We start from the raw sequence: 25,569 nt of genomic DNA, 5'->3' as shown, positions 1-25,569 counted from the left end.
AAAATTTATTGAAAATTAAATAATCAAAATCAGCCATCACTTTTGAATTGTTGATTAACATAATTATTTAAAAAAACAAACTAATGAAATAGGGCTGGACAAAAATGATGGTACCCATAACTTAATATTTTGTTGCACAACCTTTTGAGGCAATCACTGCAATTAAACGATTTCTGTATTTGTCAATGAGCGTTCTGCAGCTGTCAACAGGTATTTTGGCCCACTCCTCATGAGCAAACAGCTCCAGTTGTCTCAGGTTTGATGGGTGTCTTCTCCAAATGGCATGTTTCAGCTCCTTCCACATATGTTCAATGGGATTCAGATCTGGGCTCATTGAAGGCCACTTTAGAATAGTCCAACGCTTTTCTCTCAGCCATTCTTGGGTGTTTTTGACTGTGTGTTTTGGATCGTTGTCCTGTTGGAAGACCCATGACCTGCGACTGAGACCAAGCTTTCTGACACGAGGCAGCACATTTCTCTCCAGAATGCCTTGATAGTCTTCAGATTTCATCGTACCTTGCACACTTTCAAGACACCCTGTGCCAGATGCAGCAAAGCAGCCCCAAAACATTACTGAGCCTCCTCCATGTTTCACCGTAGGGACAGTGTTCTTTTCTTCGTATGCTTGGTTTTTGAGTCTATGAACATAGAGTTGATGTGCCTTACCAAAAAGCTCCAGTTTGGTCTCATCTGTCCAAAGGACATTCTCCCAGAAGCTTTGTGTCTTGTCAACATGCATTTTTGCAAATTCCAGTCTCGCTTTTTTATGAGTTTTTTTCAGCAGTGGTGTCCTCCTTGGTCGTCTCCCATGAAGTCCACTTTGGCTCAAACAACGACGAATGGTGCGATCTGACACTGATGTACCTTGGCCTTGGAGTTCACCTTTAATTTCTTTGGAGGTTGCTCTGGGCTCTTTGGATACAATTCCAACGATCCGTCTCTTCAATTTGTCATCAATTTTCCTCTTGCGGCCACGTCCAGGGAGGTTGGCTACTGTCCCGTGGGTCTTGAACTTCTGAATAATATGAGCCACTGTTGTCACAGGAACTTCAAGCTGTTTAGAGATGGTCTTATAGCCTTTACCTTTAAGATGTTTGTCTATAATTTTTTTTCGGATGTCCTGGGACAATTCTCTCCTTCGCTTTCTGTTGTCCATGTTCAGTGTGGTACACACCTTTTCACCAAACAGCAGGGTGACTACTTGTCTCCCTTTAAATAGGCAGACTGACTGATTATGAGTTTGGAAACACCTGTGATGTCAATTAAATGACACACCTGAGTTAATCATGTCACTCTGGTCAAATAGTTTTCAATCTTTTATAGAGGTACCATCATTTTTGTCCAGGCCTGTTTCATTAGTTTGTTTTTTTAAATAATTATGTTAATCAACAATTCAAAAGTAATGGCTGTTTTTGATTATTTAATTTTCAATAAATTTTTATTTATTGTTACTTTTGTGAGTTTCAAGTGATTTCAGTGAGAATTGTGGGTTTTTCCTTCTTTAACTGAGGGGTACCAACAATTTTGTCCACGTGTGTTTGCCACAGACTTTGCATCCATGTCTCACAGTTGGTAAAGCTCAGTGAATGGCTCGTTTGTTATCTTTGTGGAGGGATTCTTTCCATTAGCCTGCACACCACAACCAACTTAATTTTTCTCTGAAACAAAGCCTCTTGTGTGGACATTCTGGGAAATGCTACTTTTCTTTTGTCAAATCAAAAATTTAACTTACCTTGTATGGATGTGGATTTTAGTGAGAGATCAGTTGTTTATCAGTTGCAGTTGCTGCGAATCGACTCTCAGTTACATCACAAAATTCCAGATGTGACGGTCATTTTTTGGCCCAAGTGCATATTTTGCCGAGAAAAACACATTTGAAAAAACCCCCAACAACTATTATATGCACAAGCATTTCATTTTTGCTGTAAAAAAAAAAGTCTGCATGTAAATCAGGTATTGATCCTTAGCACACAGACATATTTACCAACAACCTAAAGCATATTTCTTACTTCCATCTAGTAGAAGCTCCTCTGTCCGCGTGAAGATGCAGCTGTGGCTTGGAGCAGATATTGGTCTTGTTTTGCACCACCACAGGTCTCCCTTCAGGCTTTAACAGTCTAACAAAACAAACACCAAAATAACCGTAAAGCAAGACAGAATCAGGAAGAGAACAAGGGGAAAAAAGCTATTTTCAATGATGCATAATTTTGAATATTGAAGGTATGAACAAAGTTATACAATAACACTAGTGGAGAAACGAAATGCACTCTCAGACAACAAATAAGCATAATTGTGCTTCTTTTTTTCATTTGCTGTGTGATTCTAGTTAAAGCTGCTGTTAAACAGCATGTCATCAAACAGGTTTTTTGTTTGATCACTGCATGTGTGTCTTGGATGTGAAGTGATGCCATACAGCTGCATCTTCCTCATGCAACATCCTGGACACACGGACGTATGTAGGGCATAACTGGATTAAAGAAGTGCACTGTTATCGGCAATGTCAGATCAACAGTTTTACCTCTTTATGCAGACCTCCCCTTTCTGACACTTTATTTTGCATCTTAAAGTATTATCTGGATACTGCCTCCCTCTAGTGGAGCTATAGGACAATGACTATGTTACTGTCAGTAAATGGAACATTTTCAGATGGTTTAACATATGTTCAGCATTCGATCACACAAACTGCTGCCAAAGCACCAACACCAGACAACTGTGCAGCACATTAAATGACCTAAAACCTAATTTTTTTGCAGTTTGTTGGCAAGATATTTGGATTAGTTGAACGGATTGCTTACACTACATATTGTATGTAGTCAAAACATACTGATATTTTGTGCCAAGGCTGATATTCATTTTATATATTTGCGCTCCTTAATCTGGCATGTGAAATGTTAGTCCTTTCCATGATGGACACCAACCGTATTTCCACCAAACTGATACTTACATACAGTTTTGAGGTTTTTACACTTGACATGACTGTTTTCCATTTCATGCTACTTCATAATTCTGCTTCAGTACATTTCACATGCTAATTGTGTTTCAACACCTGACATCTGTAGTTACTTTCAGACTTATGATGATAATAAAAAAAAAAGATGCATTTATGAATTTGGTCTACTTGACAGCAATCTGAACCCAGAAATGTTGAGCACTCCAAAGTTGGAAGTTAGACCAGTCCATATGGGTGACCAGAATTTAGAAACTGCAGAATACTTACCTGCTTATGTAGGACAATTTGCATAATTAGTAACAGTTAGTTTTACTACCTACATGGACAATATTTAATCAACCACTTGGTCGATATGCACAGTATTGGAGTGGTCTGTGGGGATATTCAGTGGCCCTATTTCATCTCCCACCGGGCCGTTTTTGGTGACGTTTCAGTCAATTTTAAGGTCATTTGTGTGTGTAATACACTGGAGAGCTCAATGCCATAGGTGTAAATATTGACACATACAGTAGCACTTCTTTAAATATCTTCTGTTCTCTTCATACACTCAACAAAAATATAAACGCAACACTTTGTTTTTGCTCCCATTTTTTGAGATGAACTCAAAGATCTAAAACTTTTTCCACATACACAATATCACCATTTCTCTCAAATATTGTTCACAAATCTGTCTAAATCTGTGATAGTGAGCACTTCTCCTTTGCTGAGATAATCCATCCCACCTCACAGGTGTGCCATATCAAGATGCTGATTAGACACCATGATTAGTGCACAGGTGTGCCTTAGACTGCCCACAATAAAAGGCCACTCCGAAAGGTGTAGTTTTATCACAGCACAATGCCACAAATGTGGCAAGATTTGAGGGAGCGTGCAATTGGCATGCTGACAGCAGGAATGTCAACCAGAGCTGTTGCTGGTGTATTGAATGTTCATTTCTCTACCATAAGCCGTCCCCAAAGGCGTTTCAGAGAATTTGGCAGTACATCCAACCAGCCTCACAACCGCAGACCACATGTAACCACACCAGCCCAGGACCTCCACATCCAGCATGTTCACCTCCAAGATGGTCTGAGACCAGCCACTCTGACAGCTGCTGAAACAATGGGTTTGCATAACCAAAGAATTTCTGCACAAACTGTCAGAAACAGTCTCAGGGAAGCTCATCTGCATGCTCGTCGTCCTCATCGGGGTCTGGACCTGACTCCTGACTCCAGTTCGTCGTGGTAACTGACTTGAGTGGGCAAATGCTCACATTCGATGGCGTCTGGCACGTTGGAGAGGTGTTCTCTTCACGGATGAATTCCGGTTTACACTGTTCAGGGCAGATGGCAGACAGCGTGTGTGGCATCGTGTGGGTGAGCGGTTTTCTGATGTCAATGTTGTGGATGGAGTGGTCCATGGTGGCGGTGGGGTTATGTATGGGCAGGCGACTGTTATGGACGAAGAACACAGGTGCATTTTATTGATGGCATTTTGAATGCACAGAGATACCGTGACGAGATCCCGAGGCCCATTGTTGTGCCATACATCCAAGAACATCACCTCATGTTGCAGCAGGATAATGCACGGCCCCATGTTGCAAGGATCTGTACGCAATTCTTGGAAGCTGAGAACGTCCCAGTTCTTGCATGGCCAGTATACTCACCAGACCTGTCACCCATTGAGCATGTTTGGGATGCTCTGGATCGGCGTATACAACAGCATGTACCAGTTCCCGCCAATGTCCAGCAACTTCGCACAGCCATTGAAGAGGAGTGGACCCCCAATAAAACAAAACTGCATCTATCAGAGTGGCCTTTTATTGTGGGCAGTCTAAGGCACACCTGTGCACTAATCATGGTGTCTAATCAGCATCTTGATATGGCACACCTGTGAGGTGGGATGGATTATCTCAGCAAAGGAGAAGTGCTCACTATCACAGATTTAGACAGATTTGTGAACAATATTTGAGAAAAATGGTGATATTGTGTACAGTGGGTACAGAAAGTATTCAGACCCCTTGAAATTTTTCACTCTGTGTCATTGCAGCCATTTGCCAAAATCAAAAAAGTTCATTTTATTTCTCATTAATGTACACTCAGCACCCCATCTTGACAGAAAAAAACAGAAATGTAGACATTTTTGCAAATTTATTAAAAAAGAAAAACTGAAATATCACATGGTCAGAAGTATTCAGACCATTTGCAGCGACATTCATATTTAACTCACATGCTGTCCATTTCTTCTGATCCTCCTCAAGATGGTTCTGCTTCTTTATTGGAGTCCAGCTGTGTTTAATTAAACTGATTGGACTGATTAAGAAAGGCACACACCTGTCTATATAAGACCTTACAGCTCACAGTGCATGTCAGAGCAAATGAGAATCATGAGGTCGAAGGAACTGCCCAAGGAGCTCAGAGACAGAATTGTGGCAAGGCACAGATCTGGCCAAGGTTACAAAAGAATTTCTGCAGCACTCAAGGTTCCTCAGAGCACAGTGGCCTCCATAATCCTCAAATGGAAGAAGTTTGGGACGACCACAACTCTTCCTAGACCTGGCCGTCCAGCCAAACTGAGCAATGGTGGGAGAAGAGCCTTGGTGAGAGAGGTAAAGAAGAACCCAAAGATCACTGTGGCTGAGCTCCAGAGATGCAGTCGGGAGATAGGAGAAAGTTCCACAAAGTCAACTATCACTGCAGCCCTCCACCAGTCGGGGCTTTATTGGCAGAGTGGCCCGACGGAAGCCTCTCCTCAGTGCAAGACACATGAAAGCCCGCATAGTTTGCCAAAAAACACATGAAGGACTCCCAGACTATGAGAAATAAGATTCTCTGGTCTGATGAGACCAAGATTGAACTTTTTGGTGTTAATTCTAAGCGGTATGTGTGGAGAAAACCAGGCACTGCTCATCACCTGCCCAATACAATCCCTACAGTGAAACATGGTGGTGGGAGCATCATGTTGTGGGGGTGTTTTTCAGCTGCAGGGACAGGACGACTGGTTGCAATTGAAGGAAGGATGAATGTGGCCAAGTACAGAGGAAAACCTCTTTCAGAGTACTCAGGACCTCAGACTGGGCCGAAGGTTCACCTTTCAACAGCACAACGACCCTAAGCACACCGCTAAAATAACAAAGGAGTGACTTCAGAACAACTCTGTGACCGTTCTTGACCAGAGCCCTGACCTAAACCCAATTGAGCATCTCTGGAGAGACCTCAAAATGGCTGTCCACCAACGTTCACCATCCAACCTGACAGAACTGGAGAGGATCTGCAAGGAAGAATGGCAGAGGATCCCCAAATCCAGGTGTGAAAAACTTGTTGCATCATTCCTAAGAAGACTCATGGCTGTACTAGCTGAAAAGGGTGCTTCTACTCAATACTGAGCACAGGGTCTGAATACTTCTGACCATGTGATATTTCAGTTTTTCTTTTTTAATAAATTTGCAAAAATGTCTACATTTCTGTTTTTTTCTGTCAAAATGGGGTGCTGAGTCTACATTAATGAGAAATAAACTTTTTTTGATTTTGGCAAATGGCTGCAATGACACAGAGAGTGAAAAATTTCAAGGGGTCTGAATACTTTCTGTACCCACTGTATGTGGAAAAAGTTTTAGATCTTTGAGTTCATCTCATAAAAAATAGGAGCAAAAACAAAAGTGTTGTGTTTATGTTTTTGTTGAGTGTATGTGATTTATATAGCAAATATAGTAGGCTGTTGGATCTAGAAATGCATAAATACACAATGACAAATCTGGAATGCATGAATATGAATGCAAAATGAGCATCAGTCAGTTTATGCTTTGTATTCTCATTCATCTTGTCCGGGAATGCTGCATTTCCAACTATATCTAATCACTTTGTGGACCCCACAGTTTGTTTCTTTTTGCCTATTTCCACCTAGTGCATAGTGCAATACTTTAAAAACAGAGCGAGAAAGGACTTCTTTTTTTTTTACATTATAAAGCATTTATTGAAATATAAATCATCTGAATGTACATGATGTAAAATAATGAAACATGGTACTAAATCATCGTACTGGGTGTGATTACCTATTATTACAGATAGGGTACCGTCAACAACACGTCACTCATCCGCAGCACAAACATTCACATCCACGCTGCTATAAACATCCAAGGCCAAAGCAAGACTTGTTTTTTGTTTTGTTTTTTTTTCCCTCTGTTTGCTCAGCCTGGCTAATTTGTCAGCAACATCCAAAACATAATGGAAGAAAAAGGAAAGTGCAACAACTGATTGCAGTTAATATCACAGTCACCGGGAAGAGGCAAAGGCAGTGGCACAGCAGTTGGAAGATACGGAGGGTAGAAACAGTCTACAGATAATTGATGTATGACATCAGAACGACATGAATCTCTAGTTCATCTAGTGTCTCAGTATAACTAGAACCTGCTAATAGACTTCAGGACAAGAGATAAAATATGAGACGAGAGGACACAAACTTCTGGTAAAGCACTGATATAATAAACTCTGATTTTTTGGCCATACTGGCATGTTTACTGACATGATTATCTCTCTTTCATCGCTTATATCCCCATGCCTCTCTATTCTTCTACTATGCTATTCTACTTCTCGCAACAAATGTGTGGAAACATGAATATTTCTCAATCAGTGTTTTATCTGTCAATGACAATGTTGTCGACTGTTATTTTCTTGTTGGAAATAAGAAATATTTCCTTTCTTGTGATGGATTTGTCAAAAGCATTGGCTTCACCAGTGTGCTTCTATAAAATACTTGATTGTTATCCCAATAATTCTCTCTTATAAAACAACTCTGGAGCTATTTACATTACAATCACACTTTGCTTGATAAAGCCCATATGACAAATATGGCTGAAGTCTTTGTCGGGGACAAAATGAATGCTTTTGTATTTGAGCAAAAAGGTGAGACAATGCAAAGATGCATGCAACTCAGAAGCTTTTTTTTCTAACCATTCAAACAGCTATGGTCGACATCTACTCGGTATTCACAAATAATACATGTTTACATAACGATGAAGTAAAAAAATAAATTTGAATTACTGCATGTACGTAACCGTTGAAGACATTATATGGTCATATACAAAAAATGCACATAGTCCAAATCTTGTGCTTTTTAATCCAAGTATTGCTACTGATTGTGCCGGCATCAGGTGCTTCTCTTGCGGCAGGTGAGTTTAGAGTGAGTTTACCCGCCAATGCTGTTGCTAGTATTGGAATAATCTCGTTTAAATAGTGCATCTGTAGTGGTTAAATACATATCATACGAAATACATCCTGTGGTGTTCATTTAGAGTTGCTGACCAACATGTTTACTTCATCCCTTCTTGCTTATATTGCTGTTAAAGAATGCCCGACAGAATAAAGCCCTGCAAAAGAATCTGTTCTATCTACAGGCTCGGTGGTCCATTGAGTCCTTCCTTTGAGTCACCTTTCCATCAATGCTCACCCACTCCTCAAACCCAACAGGGGGCATTGTCCAGGGAGAAGTGATGGGCGTACCGTACGTCACCACAGACTCATGCAGACGGTGAAGTGGTTTTGTTCTGTCCTCTGAAGGGTGGGCAAAGAGGAGGAAGAGCGGGGCTAGAGGGCTGACGGCTAAGTCTTTGGTTGATTTACAAGTCTTTCTCTAGTTTCCCGTGTCCTTGTACCCCTTTTCCTTTGCTGCTCCAGCTCTACAGGCCGGGCAGTTGTCACAGAAAGCTGTCCTCCACCAGGTCACTACAGTCCAGACACATCTCGTCCAGCAGTGTGATGTCCTCCAGAGTCTCCCCCTCACGCTTAGCGAAGGTAGAGCTGCTGGAGCCCGTCTCGATGGCGCTCTCCTCGGACGTTTGAGAACTGCAAGGAAAAACACACGTTGAGTCCATCTGTGGTGCAATTCAGTGCGGTGCAATACAAGCAGATGATTGGTCCGTTTACCTGTGTCTGTTCCTCTTTCCGTATTCTTCGTCAGATATTGGGTCCAAGTCAGGCAGAGGAATGATGTAGCCGCTGTCGGAGCTCAGTCGCTGCTCATCGAAGCCGCTTTCCCTGTCCTTCAGCTTACTCTGGTTCTTGTACGTGATGCCAATGTAGTCCTCGTCATTTTCCACGCACACACGAGTAACAGCGGGATGGTCACTCTTGAGGAACTCATGGTTCACCTTCTCATAATGCTGCACAAGACAGACGGACACAAAAGATGCTTTTAGATGGTGGAAGCACAACGATGTCACATTTATCTTGCTGTACTGAAGCAATGACGATACGACAAAATGTTTACGAATAGAAGCGCTGATAAAATTCAGCTCTACAGATCCACAGCGGCGGAGGACTGATATAAAAATGTGTGATCACTGGCTGAGTCGCCAGCTGGATGGTGAGATCCAAACTGGAAATCACACGTCCCATGAAAGCCCGAGGTGCTAAAAAAGGAGTTGGTCTCTCCTCCTCTGCCGCCAGCTTTTAAACTTGAGAGGAAGGCAGAGGTAAAGCTGTTTTGATGTGCCATGTGTGGTGTGGAGTTTAATGGGGTAATTAAGGTTGGGTGGTGGAGGCGAGAACTGGGGCTGCGTCATTACCTAGACTGAAGGCAGTCACTCTGACAGCCAGCTGCTGCATCTGCACTCTAATCACTTTTAGGTCTGTGCGCTAAAGAATCACAGTGAGCCTGCAAAAAGACTCCGAATGTAGTTGCGGAGGAAGTGGAGGGGGTTTTAATTGAACTGCTTGCTACGTTAAGACTGTATTTAAATTATGTTCAACCTGTACTTTGCTTGGCAAAATGATACCTAAACAGCCAATAAACAGCCAGAAAATGAAAAAAGAAAGACAAGAACAGAATGTTCAAGTATGGGGTCAAGAATGAGGTAAGCTGAGGTTGTACATTTAAAAAGCAGGTGTTAGGAATCCACAGAGGTCTGAGGACGTGAGAGGTCACAGGGACACTCACCCTCTTGTAGCTGGAGGGCAGCAAAGAAGCCACATTTTCACTCAGACCCAGGAAAGAAGGCCTCTTCTCTGGTTCACTGTTCCAGCACTTCATCATCATCTCATACCTGAAAAGCAAAAACAGGCAATGTCACTTCAGAAAACAGTACAACCTGTCCCGTGCCTTGTAAGTTTGACATGGCTGGTGTCAGAACAAACTGTTCTGGGTTTACAGTCCAATGCATTCCTCATCTTACATGACGTCAGGGAAGTTTTGCATAATGCACAGCAATAACGTAACAGTCCCATGAGGGATCACGTACACATCATGTGGTGCATGTTCTGGTTTTGACATCCTGTATCCACTCTTGATCTTGTTGTAGAAGCTCGAGTCGACCACCATTCCTGGGTATGGGGTGCCACCTTCACACAAACACATATTCTGATGAGTTTATTGATCTACTCCGATCTCAGGCATTTCATTTCACTGAAAGAAATTTGCAGAGGCTCACCTAAGGAGAATATCTCCCAGAGAAGGATGCCATAGGACCAAACATCACTGAGAGTGGTGTACAGGTTGTCAAAAATACTTTCTGGTGCCATCCACTTCACTGGCAGGAAAGTCTAAGTGATGACAGAGAGGATATTTTCAATCAAAACCCTTAAAAACGGTAGCACGTTTCAGGCATGAAATGAAGTATGAACAGAGACTTACGCTCCCTTTGGAGACATAGTTGTTGTCATGCATGATGTCTCTGGCCAGTCCAAAGTCACATATCTTCACTATCTTGCCCTGAGAGAGGAGGACATTCCTGGCTGCGAGATCCCGATGCACACACTGTTAACAGAAAGAGGAAGCAAAGTTAGCAGCACCGTGCATTAAGAGTTGTTTTCAATTCCCATTCATTCTCAAACCAACACATTCTGCTCCCACAGCTACTGACTACGGCTATTTCTGTGTGCATTTCACTTTCGCCAAGTTCATTTTTGATGCTGTTTCATATTGCTTTATAAAGCACAGCCTTTGTGTAAACATGCCAGTTGGAGGGACGGCTGTGACCACTGGATATTTAGGGATAATAACTATGAAGCTGAATGAATAGCTTCTGGCTGCAGCGTGTCCCTGCCTGGTAATTCTAACTCTGGCTGTGCTGCTACTATATTCAGCCCCTGGCCTCTCTCCTGAGTGGGCTCAGCAGTCTTCCTGGGACTGCTTATCACACAACCGCTGATTTTTCTCAGTCCCCCCTCGGCCATCCATGGCTGTCATCATATAGGACACAGTGCAAAATCTACAACCTGCCATTAGTGCAGTGGGAAGCGGGGGAATGTGAGGTTGTAGATCTGTGGACAAAAAGACTTTCAAACTTACATTTTTGGAAGCCAGGAACTCCATGCCTTTGGCCACCTGGTAGGTGAAGCTGAGCAGGTCGGTGGTGGTGAGGCCTTCATTCATGTCGTCGGACAGCAGGTTGTCCATCTCGCAGTCTGGTTTGGCAAACACATGCACACATGCAATGAGGCGGTCCTTGAGTAAATGTTCATCATGTATTGTAAATATAGTACTGCCTACTCAAACCTGGCTTTTACTAATGGCAGGGAGAAACCTGGCATTATTATGCATGTGCTACAATTATCCTCTCCATGTAATTACAGGGCTGTGCCAGTCCTAAATTCTGACAAGGGTGTACCCCTCAACCAGCACTGACTCAAACACAACGCCAAGGCCAAGCAAGTACACACCAATAACTCTGAGGACAGAGTGAAGAGAAGGGCAGGGAGAAGAGGAAGAGCTGCAGTGCCTACCACTTGAGCTTTTCTGCGATGGTGGGTGGTCGTAGTTAGACCTCTGGATGTCTGTGTACTTGGAGGCGTTGCTCATCTCCAGCATGGGCACATACTGAGTGCTGTCAGCCTGCTTCATATCCATGTAGTCGCCTTTACTCTCGAAGGACAGGATCACATAGCTGTGAGCGAAGACAAGTGAGGAATGTTGTTAGTGATGACAGGTTGTGGGACTAGAGTGAGAATACATTGAAAATATATATCTCAATCAGTCTGTCCCCTATTGTGTGTACGTCAATGTGTGCACGTCCTTAAATCCTCTCCCTCCCTCTGGCTGAGGTTAGAGGAAGATGCGGTTGAGGCTAACATGGTAGCCAGGATGAAATTATGTTATGGTCATTTTGAGGTGTGGTCACTGTGAGTCATCCATCAACACAGATGAGCCTCAAAGAGAGGGAGAGGGAGGGCTGCTGTTTCACCATGAACATTTGGGCAGACACAATTAACAGGTACCTCCATAGAAATGAAATTAGGCTGAAAGCTGAGACCACTTCTGGCTGCGATCTGATTAGGGCGAAGATGCCAGGCAATCTCCTCAACCATGGACAAAATGACGATAGAGTTACCGATTAGAGGCAGAGGGCGAGTGTGAGTGTATGCGAGACAATTGGTGTAAATGGCTGTTTGAGACAGCAGAAAGTGTCTGTTTACTTTGTCCTTTTCCAACCACGTCTCAGAATGACAAGGAAAAATATCAGTGAATAAAAGCAGACAGAAAAGATCATTTGAGATGTAAATGCACATGTTTATGCTCAGAAACGATGTTGTACCTTCTGCTGCTCTCATCGGCAGGGTTGATTCCAAAGATGTCCAATTCTTTTTTGTTTTTCTCTGGGTTCAGGCTGAGGAAGTTCTCCCTGTTCTTGTGCAGATAGTTCACCAGGTCCCCATAGAAGCAGTACTCAGTGATAATGTAGATAGGGCCTGGGAACAACACAGCAGATAAAGTCGTGCATCGGCGTCAGTCTGCAGACTAATCTTATCAGAGGCTCGTAAAGGCTAAAAGCACAGTCAAGAGGGCAAGCCTCCACTTTCCCATAAAAAGCCTATTAAAAAAACCACACCCACCAAGAGCTGAGGCAAGGCTGTCAGTCTTTTTTGGCTGCTACAGTTGTAAATGTCTACAACTGCCAAATCGGAAAGAGTGCTTGTGTAGGCTTACTTGTGGGCGTTATTGTGTGAGTCTTTGTAAAGTGGTGACAAAATTACATGGGAGAGGCAACAATGGTTATTCTAAACTGTTATTATACAGGTTGTGTTTGCCAGTGAATGAGTGAGTGTGTTTTTCAGTCTCCCATTTGTGTGTGTTTACTATTCACCTGCTTTGGTGCATGCTCCCAGAAGGTTGACAATGTTGAGATGAGGTCCAAGATGAGTCATGATCTTCAGTTCAGACATCAGGGCCTGCTTCTCACTGGAGCGTGCTGTGGCTGGAAGAAAATACAGCAGATATGACTATCACTGCACACAATCAAACCGCCAACTATCAACCAATCACACATTCGTCATTTTTGTTGTGGAAATTCTTTGGTATTTGTACTACTTTTTCTTTGGCATATTTTTCTGTTTACTACTGATGTTTCCACAGGTGTAAAATTCTACATTAATAAGATCTGCTGACAGATTTAGTGTTGCTCCACCTACATCTATCAGTGTTTTTCAGTCATTTCAAATATTAAATGGTTTAGGAGGCCTAATCATATTGTGTGCCACTGATTGATTATATTATTATAGTGTTTTATAGGCTTATCAATTAATGCAAGATACTCAAAGTCCATTCAAATCCACAGATTTATGATAAATTAGCACCATTTAAAGTATATCAAGCAGGGTATTAGCAGCTCCTGTTTCCTATCACTGATTTACTTTAATACCAAAGGAAACTTAAAAATGTGACAGTTCTCAGGCAAGTTTGACAACAGAGATAATGATATCCTCTGAACATGTAAGTCACACTGAACTGGTTGGGTTATAAACACGTCATGCTGATGCTGCAACTGCTGACTGTGTTTATATGCTTCACTTCAGTTTGAAAACTTTTGATTTATTGTTTTGAAGTAGCAACAGTAGCTGCTGTCACCAAACTGGTCTTTATAACTAGTGTGTTTGTCACTGATATAATATCAGCAACTGGTAGCACCATAGCTTAAAGACCTCATCAGCTGTAATCTGTTAAACTCACGTTTCAGCATTTTCACTGCCACCTTCATGACAGGTTGAGAGCGGCTGAGTCCATAGGCGGTGCCTTCTACCACCTTCCCAAAGGCTCCAGAGCCCAGGATACGACCTGAGAAACACAAGAAAGCAAGAAAGGATCAATTATCTGGGAAGAAAAACAAAAGCGACTGCACAAACACAGCCACACAAACGCATCTATGCACTTTGGATGCTTGTGCTTTCTCAGCTGCGACTGTTTCAGTGACTGAATGTCCCCTTGATCACTGAGTCAAACAAAATCCCAGCCAGCAATACCTCACTGCCCAATCCAGATTAGCTTATCACAGCCTCACTTCAAAGACGGAGGGAGACATCCTGGCTAGAACATCCCTGCAGGGAGGCTGCAGAGCCACCAGCACAAGACTACAGCGTTAGCACATTGAAAATGAAAGTCAGCTCACCGAGCACAAGTCTGTCACGGGGAAACTCCCATCTAGAGTCATAGGGAAGCTGCATGGGATCCACATAGATGTACTCATGGCCATCTGGGCTCACAGATTCTATGACCCTCCAGCGGATCTCATATCGTGGCTTCTGGAAGATACAGAACATGTATAAACTGATTCATTAACGTTTGTAAAGTCAAATTTAGTCCTTAGATGAACTACATGTCTTCTCATTTGGACCATTTGCGCTTAGCATTGCAAAATACACACAGAAATGTAGTTTAATTTAGCTGCTCAAAAGACATTTTTTCATAATTTTCATGAGTGGACCAGCCTTTAAGCAGGCAGAGCAACAAAGTCAACACACTGCTGAGAAGAAATGCTCAAATACATAGTTTCTCATATCATACAATAAGAACCTAATATCTCGTACTGAAAAAAAGATGAAACTCAGGCTTGATCTTGCAAGGCTAGTTTTCTCCCAAAGCAAGTTTTGCAACACTTGTATGTTTAATATGAATGCCAAAACAGAACGTATGAGTGAGTGAATGGGTGAGAAGGTGAAAAGTAGGAATAAATGTCAAATGATCACAACAATACCTGTTTCCAGATAACAACCAAGACAATGAGTGAGATGATGACAATGACCAGGAGCACCAGCACAGCAGCAGCTACAGTCAGCTCAGGATGAGGCCCTGTTCGGGAGGAAAGTCAGTGGTCACACACATTAGATGACATGTGTGTAACATATCTGCTGAAATGCTGTCAATGTAATACACTGTGTGTGTTGCTTAAAAAATATCCTCTGTCAGGTTTAAGAGACAATGAAATCCTTAGGGTGTCCAGATTACTCGGCCCTAAAAGGTATGCTGGGAAGATAACATGGAAGTGGGGTATGGGGGAGAGGCAAGACACTGGTTTAAGTGGGAGGATGAAGTTGTAAAGCTCGTCTGGAAGGACCAAACGGCCTAACGATCTATGGCCTCCCTGAAGTAGCTGTCACATTAAGAGTCTCTTCCTCATACCCCGCTATCAGCTGTCTCACCAAACACTCATCAGCTGACAGCTGCTGCAACACTGACAGCACTAACTCAGTCCCTTACAAAGAGTGTCGCACCCCGAGTGTCAGAAATGGAAGGAACTTTAGAGGTAGCAAGGTGAAAACAACAATGTCAAATAACAATTCAAAGCTGGGTAAACAAAAAAAGGAAAGTCACCTCAGAGGATGTGAAGAAAAGCGCTGCATGTTCTTACCATTGGAAACCAGTTTGACCTCCCTGCTGACGGCGGCCATTTCATTCCTGGCCAAGCAGCGCACTGCCAGCGTGCTTTCCAGATGACCAAACATGACCTGGCTCTCCAGGTTACTGTCTTCATCAATGTGTGAGTCCACTGTGATCTCAGTGGAGTTGGCGGGGAGGGGCACCCAAGCAGATGAGTCATTGGCACAACTGGACAGGAACAAAGGAAGAGAGAAACACAACCAAAGCAATTAATATATTGCATGACTGCATGTAAGCAGACAGAGAAGTCCAATGCTTGTTAGCTAAGATGAAAGTTCTGCTAAATAAGATTGAACTTACTGTTTGATGTTCTTGCAGACGAACCACTCCACCACAGGAGTGGGCTGCCCTCTAGTAATGCACACCACAGACTGGCCTGTGGCTGAACCATGGTGGATGTCCATCAGGTCCACAATGACTGCAGGCACTGTAACACAGTCCAACAGATGCGGTAAGTATAGCAGTGTTTGCAAGGTGAAGAGAAAGATGGACTATAACTGAAGCTAAACGCTTGTCAGAGCAACATTCAAGTGAACTAAGCTTGACAAATGGCTTAAGGCATTCATCTTCCTTACCTTTGACCTCCAGCATTAAGCTGACGTCACGACTTTGGTTTCCATTCTCTACCCGGATGGTGTAGTTCCCACTGTCCTCCTCCTTGGCCCGGATCAGGGTGAGAACACTCATGTAGCTGCACAGAACAACAACACAAGAAACAGTAATAACCATGGGTCACAGAAGTTGACAGTTGCACTAAACCCTAATTAGAGGCCCAGTTGAAGTGTGGGAATGTTTGAGGTTGTCATTAGCTCTGCTGTCATTAGCAGACTCACCTGGTCTCACTGATCTGCCGGAGGCTGGTGGAGATCTCGGCCGTCACATCGCTGAGTGGGATGCCGTCTTTGAGCCAAGTGACATGAGCACTGGGGAAGGAGTTGATCTGAGCCCTGAACTCCCGGACTTCATCCAGGTCTGCAGATTCATATTCTCGGAACTCCGGCTGGATGGACATAAACTCACTTGCTGTTAGGAAAGAAGAGAGTTTGACCAATCAGCACTGACTCAAGGCTAAAGAAAAAAAAAGGTTTAAAATGCCACATGTCAATTATTGTAGATAAACAAAATCAACATGTTTTACCAAAAACTCGAACAGCTAGTTGTTTCGTCTGGCTCTCATTACTGATAATATCAGTGATGGAGCAAGAGTAGATGCCGCTGTCTTTGGTTGAGGCTTGTGGGATTGTCAGGGTGTAAAGAATCTCCTGATCCCTCTTATTCTCATGCACTGTTTTGACTGCACGATTAGCCTGTTAAACAAAAAGGAACATCAGGCGCTTTGAGTTACAAATCACCTTATAACCAAAACACACATTAAGTTTAAATTGTCTTTGGTGCTGCATAGATTAACTTGGACCCTCACCAGTTTTCCAGGGTATTTCCAATGGTCTTCTAGAATCTCAGATCCTCGAGCCAGACAGGTGACAGTGATTGTTTCTCCTACTAGCAGAGCTGTTCTTTTGGCTGTCAGCTCAACATGCAGCGCGGCGCCTCCTGAGATACAAGAATTGAGGAGGTTAAAATGTCCATGTCAGAGAACAGATCCACCAAACAAAACATGATGCACACAGACCAGATATAAAATGTCTAAATGTTACTTTTTTGCATTATAAACTCTTACAAATTCAAAAAAAAACGCAGGAACACACACCTGTCCAGCCGTGGACAATGTATTCTCCGCTGTAGTGTTCCTCTCCATTTATGAGGGCCTTACAAACATAGGTTCCAGCAGTGAATACCCCCAAAGCGCCCCTTTTACTGTCATAAACACTAGGCACAGGCTTCTGGGTGTCAACATTAATCAGGGTCACGTTAGCACTCGGATCAGACACCCGACACTGGATCTCCATCTCCTCGTGGTCGGACAGGACATGGTTTCCAAAAGGCACCGGTGATGGCACGAAGGGAACATCAGGATCTGCGTTGGAGTAAAATAAAGCTGTCAGACCAGAAAATGAAGACAAATCATTAAAAACTGACCAGCTCAACGTTGCTGTGTACTCCATACCTGGCACATAGATGTAGATGCTGCTGTCCTCTGCATCATCAGTAGCGTTTCTACTGTAAAAGCATGTGTAGTAGCCAGTGTGCATTGCTGTGGCGCTGTCCACAGTGATAGTGGTGACAAACAAACCACTGCGGTCCTCCTGCGTTTGCTCGGGCACATCCAGGGGCATTTCCCAGGCCAGTTTTGCCTCCCCGCGACACGTTAATGTAAAAGGAGTGTGGAGGGGAATCACCATCTCCTCCTTCTCTGGCAGCAGCACAGGAGCGGAGGATGGTGGGATCAATGCTGCGGTGGTAGCTGAAAAAAAACAAAAAACGCTCAGTCTATCTATCTATGAATCTATGTATCTTTGTATCTATGTCTATCTATCCTACCTTTCACTTTGAGGACAAAGGAGAACTGAGCAGTGTGAGAGCCACTACTGGCAGTGATGCTGTAATATCCATTGTCTTTCTCCAGAGGCTGTCGTAATGTCAGAACGCTTTGATACCTGTGAGAAGAAAAGTAGCAAATACCTTTGTTATTTAAAAGAACACGCTGACATTTTAGAAAATTTGCTTTCTTCAAGGGAGCTACATGACACTTGTTTACTAAATATGGAGCTTCAGTTACTGGCCACTATCTTAGCATAGGCACAGGAGAAAGCAGCAAGTCGGGATCTGTACCTTTTTGGTACAAAAAACTTTAATGTTCATTGTCATGTAATCTAATTTGAATTTGACTTGAAAGCATAAAATTGGTGAGTTATGCATTGGACTTTTGCTCTAGAAAGCTAGAGTCCTAGCTATAACTTTCCAAAAAAATTGAAAATGTGTTATTTTATGCTTCAGTTTTTCCACCAACAGCCCTTAAAGGCACTCATATCACAAAACCAATATTAAGTAATAATTAGGGCATTTTAGAGATACTGGTTGGTGGATTTTATTACCTTAAACAGAGTAAAACTAGGTGTTTAGGCCTACTAATGTGACAGTTGTAACAATCTTCTCACCAAATTCTCAACAGGAAAACAGAAAGCTTGTGCCTTTAATTTAAATTTTACATTTAAACTCAATAGATGTTGTCAGAGCCGAAACTGAAAAGCCATGTCTCTTAATTCAACACTGAAACATGATCTGTATTCTCACCGATTCCCTTCAAGATGGGCAGTTTTGATGGCAATGTAGTAATTCCCTGGTAAGGCTTTGCCGTCCTTATGCCACATCACTTTGGGGGCCGGGTATGCATCAATGAGGATAGTATACTCCGTCTCCTCTAAAATGCTGACAAACTCCGTTGCTAGAATCCCACTGTGGTCCAGAGTCACAAAAGAATTGTCCTCTACATAAGAAACAGAGAATTAGAAAAGGATTATTGGTGATGAAAACCGGTAAAGAAACAGAATCAGCACGTTAAAAAGTGAGCTGCAGTGAACTGGGATCAAGGCAGAGTGACGACGAGGTCTGAGGTGAAATGAAGGTCTGACACACATCTGTTGAAGCCATCCCATAAAACACAGTAGCTGATGTTGAAAGCAGAGGTGAAGCTTTCTGGTCAGATTGTAGAAAATGACTTCCACACACCACTAAGAGCACCTTGTGCACATATGTGAAACTACAGATAATTTACCTGAATGATGAGATTAATAAATACACATAAGTGACTGTGAATCAGGGGTTTGAGTTATGCTATTACAGCTCTACTGAAAACTCACTAAAGGCATCCAAGAAATGCTTCTGTGGGAGACTTACCAAAAACGGTCACAGACACACTGCTGACTCTGACCACTCCACTGATTTTGTTGGTGATGGAGCATTCATAGGTGCCGCTGTCCTGGGAAGTGGCTTGTGTGATACTGAGGGTGTAGATGGCCTGGTCAGGTAAAGCCTGTTTCGTCTGAAATGCTTCTGTAGCCTAAAAGAACAGAAGAACAGTATGGACTTACTATCCTACTCATCGGAGTGAAAAAAATACATCTTGGTAATAAGATATTTGAACATTGCAACTCCCAGTGTTTTTCCATTTTACAGGTACGGTGTATCTGAATCTGTGTGTTGTGCTGCTGCAGGCTAATGGTTAAAACACTTGCTAGGCCACAGGAGATAAATCAGGATCACAGGGCCTTTTAAAAGCCTGTAATTGCAGCTGAGACCAAAACCGGGAGTCAGGAGTCCTGCGTTCCTACCCTCACCATCTCTGGAAAAGGGCTTAAAGGAATCCCATACAGAAAAACTGCCAACATGCTGCATAGATTAAGAATATGAATATAAATATAAACAAACATAAATTGCGCATGAAACTCTTTCAGATCCTTGTAAATAACACTTCAAAAGCATAAAATGTTTAGCTGGCTGTCATGTGCAGACAGCATCTGTCCTGCATGTCTCAAAGTCACTGGGGTCACAGGATTTACTGTCCTTTTCTTTCCCGTCTTTTGAACTTCCTCCTTCCCTCAAGCCATTTGTCCTGAACTCTACAGTCAGAGTCTTTCGTGTTAACTGCCATAGCGAGCTGTTTGGCCGACGTCCTCACAGTGAAGACACAACATTCAGTTGCTGCTTTCCTAACACATACTTTGTAACCACTAAGGGCCGTCCTCTGAGCTATATTCCTCTTGCCACTGCTAGGTTTGGGTCCAAAACCATTATCCGCTTATTTAAGGCTACAGTGCTGCTGGGTAGGAAATGACATGGAAATATGACAAGGGGTTTAAGGAAATAGAGCTGGACTACTAAGACAGCCGGATAAAGCCATAGAGATGACTAAATTGAAACTTATGAAAGCAGAAAGGAAAATTACTGTATCTTGCCTGTTTTTTCGGATGAAGCCACTGCTGGTCGAAACCCTGGCCAGAGGGACCGATGCAGGTGATGAGGAATGGCTGCCCTACCGTCACTGTCTCATCACTAGCTTTCACTTCCACGTCAAAGTCCTCCACTTCCTCAGGGGCTACAGAGAGACCACCAGAAAGCAGATATCAGCACCGCCATCTCACAGGTCCCCAGATAGAGGCAACCTGATTACCATGACCTCATTTATGATGGAGTAATGGCTCAGTAGGTCGTCATTACTCACTCACACATGCATAGAGAGTGAAAACAGGCATGTTAAGTCATCGCCCTCCCCTGTGATAATGACATAATGTCATGGTTTTCATGCAATGAGATCATGCCGTGGTTAACAGAGCTGTGCAGTTATTCTGTCATAAAATCTTTACTCTGTCACTTAAGTGTCACAAAAGCTCTTTATCGTTCCTATTTCATAAAAACAGCATATTTTTGATGCATGTCGTAAAGATCCAGATAAGCTTTGGGGTCTTACATAAAACACATCCACAGAATTCAGAACTGTATTAGACTAAATCTGTGTTTGTCTCAACTTACCTTCAAGTTTCACAGTGTAAATGTCACTTGTGAATATCTGATCGTTCAGAGTGGTTTCACACTGGTACTTCCCAGGAGAGAGGCTTCCAAAGAAGCCCATCTTGTTGTCGTAGAAGGCAAGCATCTCCTCTCCACTGGGGACACTCCTCAAGATGACGTGAGAGTCGGGGTGAGATACCCGGCACGAGATGGAAACTCCAGACTGTTCCATGGACACAACCAGGTTATCTTGTGTCTCCGGTACAAATGGCGCATGGGGATCTAGATGTCCACAGACAGGAATTATTTATACTTCATTTCATAACAGTTACATAGATAACTCTTGGACTGATATGTTCTTTTATACTCTTTATTCCTCTAAAGTGAGGCCAATTTTATCTTGAGAAAGAAGTAACATACTATCACTCAACAAAATGAATAGTTGAATTCATAACCAATGAATTTACTTGGTCTGGTGTGGCCAGCAGCTTGTGTTAACTAACGTTTGCTAATGCTGCTTAATGTTTGATAGGCTGAAGCAGTCCAAATAGTAATTACTGTTAACATGTCTACTGTGTGCTATTTTACTTGTTTACTTTAGAGGGAGACTACAGAATTATCTAAAGAAACTACAGAAAGAAATAACGCAATAAATAAACATAAAGCTGAATTCAAATGCAATAAAATTTCTTAATTTATTACACTTGGAGGTAGGGCCACTGGCTTGTGGTAGCTAATGCTGATTAATTTTAGATAGCTAATTCAGTCTAACTGATAATGCAAAGAACATTTTTGTCTTAGTTCCTTTAAAAAAGCACTAATTTCATCTTTGCAAAGAAGAAAAAAACATTCTTCCTCAGACAAATGTAAAGTTGAGTTCATAAGCAAAGAAATGTCTTACTTTATATACTTGCAGGTCATAAAACTAGCTTGTGGTAGCTAATGTTGACTACTTTTAGACAGACTAATGGAGTCTAACTGATATTACTAAGAACATTTTTACTTTGTTCCTTGAGAAGGATTCTAACTTTACCTTTATAGAGAATAAAAAATGTATTATTCCTTGTACAAATTCATGAACAAAGATATTCCTTCATTTAATATGCAGCCACTGGCTTGTGATAGCTAACGTTGCCTAACTTTAGGCTAGTGGATTATAGGGATACTAATTCACTCTCTTCCTTTAAAGGGAAACAAACTTTAACTTGTGACTCATGTAGATAAAAAGTTTAGTTCCTAAGCAATAAAATTAGTAATTTAAGACAGTCAGAGGTCGAGCTGATAGAGTTACAGTTGGTCGAACATGATCAGGAGCTTGTGGTAGCTAATATTCACTAATTTTAGACAAGTTAAAACAGCCTGACATTACAATGAACAATTGACTGTTTCTTTGAAGGGAGACTAACTTCAACCTCATAAGTAAAAAATACCATATTTTCATACCACTGAAGAGCTGAATTCATGAGCATTAACATTTGTTCATTTCTGACAGTCAGAGGTTTTGCTGTTAATATTTGGTAGCTAATTTTAGCTAACTTTAGCTGCAGCATATCTGATAGCATTAAGTCAGTTCTCCACTCGTCCCATCCTCTACACTATGCTTTAACACGGAGCTACGTAGCACAGGTAACCATGGATGTATTTACCTGGGACGAAGACATAAATTCCCGCCTCATTGTCCTCTTCCGGTTCGCCGTCCGCGTCTCCTTCCTGGGTCTGGTAGGTGCACATGTAGTAGCCGGTGTTTTCCACGGTTGCGTTGTCAATGAAGAGCGTCGCGGTGTAGTATCCTGGATAGACGTGGGTGTTTTTGGGCAGAGGCTCAGCCCAAACCACGTTTCTTTTCCCGGTGCAGCTTATGTTGAAGAGGGAGTTTGCCTGCAGGACGAACTCTTCCTGGTTGGACACTATGGTCGGCGGCGACAGTCCACAGGTAACTGGGACACAGGTGGGGAAACATTAGACAAGCTAGTAGCCACAGACAAAAAACTAAATGTCACCTGCTGCAGATTGTTTTGCTTACCTGAAACCAGCACCACCAATATTCCCCCAAAAAGGACATATGTCCTCATTCCATCCATGACTATGGATGATCTGGCCTGTAAACACAGAACAGTTATTTTGCAAACAAGCAAAGAAAACACTTTTTTATTTAAGAAAATAAGATACTACTGTCTCCATTTTACTTTTTAACTAGTAGATAAATGGATTGTTGATTTCCCATTGCCATGTCAAGCTCAGCCTACCAGCTTCACCCTCCTCCTGCCATAATGATCCCAGACTCAAACTGGAGGGATTTGTGGAATTTAAAAGCCACGTTTATGACTTGTGGTCTCCCACATCGCTTTAAACCCTATCAAACTGAAATTTATTACAGGATTACATTAATTATTTCAGAGGAAGATGAAGGTTAAGATTACAAGGCTGTTAATTCCTTAGCGTTAGAGGAATCCACAGTGTTGGACATGGAATGGAGAGGACAGACTTTGGCCTTTGCGCAACGCTCCAAGTGTCGGCAGAGGGCGACACAGTCCATCCTTTAGAGCCACACTCCCTCCTCGGATCTGATCACATCCAGCTTGCCCACCAGTTCTCTTAAAACTTTATTTTTTGTGTTGAATTGTATAATTTTACTTGTTTTGACTGGCAAAGTTGAGATTTCGGAGCCAACGAGATTTTGCGCATGGCTGTTCTTTAGTTTTGTTACAGTTCGAAACAGATATTTTTTACACAAATATCCGCTGGATGCTTAATTAAGACAAGTTTAGTCCATTCTTTTCGCAATTCATCTCAGAGATCATGACAGGCTTAGCATTTTCCATGGATCGCTGCAGTTCCGCGTAATTTGAGATGCGCATCCTTTAACAAAGCGCATCTAAAAGTTCTAACTTCCGTAAACGGCTCCTCTTCATAAAATCTCCATCCAAATCAGCTCTACTGCAGGGATAGGTTGAGTTGAGAAATTTTTATTTAACTTGGAGTTGAGGAGGCACTGTGGAATTTCAGTGTCTTCAGTGTCTGTCTGCAGTGTCCCCACACAATCAAGCTGCTGGCCCTCTCGCTGTTTCCTGTGGCTGTCCGCTCTGGCTCAGCTGAAACGGGCTAAATCATCCACAGACAACCTGGGTTTGTTTAACTCTATAATTAGCGCACCCACTCCGCGCAAAAGTACAGATTCGCGTGGGAATCAGTTGATAAACGTCGAATCCGTTTTGACGCGTTTGCGCACGGGCTTTGTCTCAAACAATTTCAATAAGGGGATTTTTTTCCTTTGGCTTGGCAAGGATCCTCTTTACCACTGCGCGTAAATCTAACTAAGCCTGGAGTGGCAGTGGCACTCAGACTGCTTGCATGTCCTGCTCTTCTCTCTCTCACCAAGCGGGTCGACAAATGTGCCAGATACCAAATGCATCATCTGCCGGGCTGAAAAACATTTGAGCGACAGCTGATGAAGGCTTGTCTCAACTTTCAGAGCTGCAGTCAAAAGGCTGATTTCCATGGAAATGGCTGGGACACCATCTGGGATCGTCTACAAAAAGTTTGGAATATTTGTTTTTGTCAATTTTTTGAGCAATTGGGTCACAAGCAGGATTTCTTAAAAAAAAGTAAAAAAAAAAAAAAAAAGATCCCCCTATTGGTGACCCAGCAGGGAAGGTGGTGAATGAAGAATGCACCGTGGCTCCAAACGCACTCTTTCACTCAGTTCAACTGCAGCTCTGCAATCCCCATTTCCAGTGCTCCCAGTTGCAGATTTTCCATTTTAAATCCTCGCATTCCACGGGCAGACGAGAAAACAATGTGATGTACAATTTCCAATGTGTTTCCCATTAAATGCCAGGAGGCAGCATCCCCACAATGGTGCCTTCAGTCTTCGAGGTGACACCTCCAGCTGTGAGGCCGAAACCGAGCGCTTTTATCCAGCAGAGACTGACACATCTCCCCCGCTCGGCTTCCAGGGGTGAGACCATATGGTGGCACCGAGAGGACGAAATCTAATCTAAAAAAAATGTAATGCTCGGTTTAATGTAGAAGTTGGATGTAGCTTTGCAGGGAAACGAGTGTTCCTTTCTTTTTTTTAGAGAATGAAACTTTTCGACCAACTTTTCTGCAAGTGTGATGAAATGAAAAGGGCCATCCAGGGTAATCCAATAACTGGATAAACTAATTAAGAATGCAATTAAACCCCCACTAGAGCTATAGAGAAAGATTCTGTCACAGATCCCTATTAAAAAAAAACACCCCAAACTTTTTTTTTGGAAAAAAATAGTTTCAATCGACCTTTCAATTACCTTTTACTAATCCCCTCTTTATATTCCTTTCGTGTAAGTATATCCACAGTGAATCGGTCTCTCCAAAAGGCGCAGTAAGGGTCCTTTTTGCGGCGGTTATAATCCTCAGAGATCCTTTCGCTGCGAGAGCATATGTGCGACCCTCTGTCCGCATCCACGACCGCCCTCACAACTGCGCTCCAGCTACAACGACCTGTAACTGATTCAATGTTACAGTCCTCCCTCTCCTCCCCCTCCTTCTGCTCCTTCTCCCCTCCTCAACCCCCTCTCCGAAAAAAGTAATCATCTGGCTCAAAGTAAATA

At 42.6% G+C, this 25,569-nt stretch overlaps 1 protein-coding gene and 1 long non-coding RNA gene across 3 annotated transcripts in view; one reads left to right on the top strand and one right to left on the bottom strand.

Annotated features, from left to right (window-relative positions):
• Positions 1 to 6,875: 6,875 nt before the first annotated feature.
• pdgfra (platelet-derived growth factor receptor, alpha polypeptide) lies at positions 6,876 to 25,468 on the bottom strand. Of its 2 annotated transcripts, none has more exons than XM_022203031.2 (29): positions 25,267 to 25,468; positions 23,001 to 23,076; positions 22,624 to 22,914; positions 20,999 to 21,259; positions 20,425 to 20,564; positions 19,367 to 19,529; positions 18,764 to 18,956; positions 18,011 to 18,126; positions 17,637 to 17,933; positions 17,280 to 17,546; positions 16,992 to 17,122; positions 16,710 to 16,878; positions 16,405 to 16,594; positions 16,147 to 16,262; positions 15,872 to 15,998; positions 15,543 to 15,739; positions 14,889 to 14,983; positions 14,304 to 14,436; positions 13,868 to 13,972; positions 13,005 to 13,115; positions 12,456 to 12,609; positions 11,647 to 11,807; positions 11,213 to 11,328; positions 10,556 to 10,678; positions 10,353 to 10,464; positions 10,164 to 10,263; positions 9,863 to 9,968; positions 8,851 to 9,086; positions 6,876 to 8,769 (listed from the first exon to the last, which is right to left on the bottom strand). In XM_022203031.2, exons 2-29 carry the CDS (start codon positions 23,056 to 23,058, stop codon positions 8,622 to 8,624), a joined length of 4,416 nt encoding a protein of 1,471 aa, XP_022058723.1. In that variant the 5' UTR covers positions 23,059 to 23,076; positions 25,267 to 25,468; the 3' UTR covers positions 6,876 to 8,621. The 2 variants fall into 2 exon arrangements, with proteins under 2 accessions (XP_022058723.1, XP_051803579.1); XM_051947619.1 differs by having other exon boundaries at positions 14,304 to 14,433.
• The window catches only part of LOC127533753 (uncharacterized), a 33,320-nt gene continuing 30,546 nt past the window's right edge, over positions 22,796 to 25,569 (top strand). The window contains exon 1 of the long non-coding RNA XR_007941497.1: positions 22,796 to 22,910. This is a non-coding gene — a long non-coding RNA (uncharacterized LOC127533753). The remainder of the gene's footprint in view (positions 22,911 to 25,569) is intronic.

This window comes from Acanthochromis polyacanthus, chromosome 4 (assembly GCF_021347895.1).
Source record: "Acanthochromis polyacanthus isolate Apoly-LR-REF ecotype Palm Island chromosome 4, KAUST_Apoly_ChrSc, whole genome shotgun sequence".
NCBI classification, from domain to species: Eukaryota; Metazoa; Chordata; class Actinopteri; family Pomacentridae; genus Acanthochromis; species Acanthochromis polyacanthus.
The sequence above is the reverse complement of the archived record's forward strand: the minus strand, read 5'-3'. Positions and strand labels throughout refer to the sequence as shown.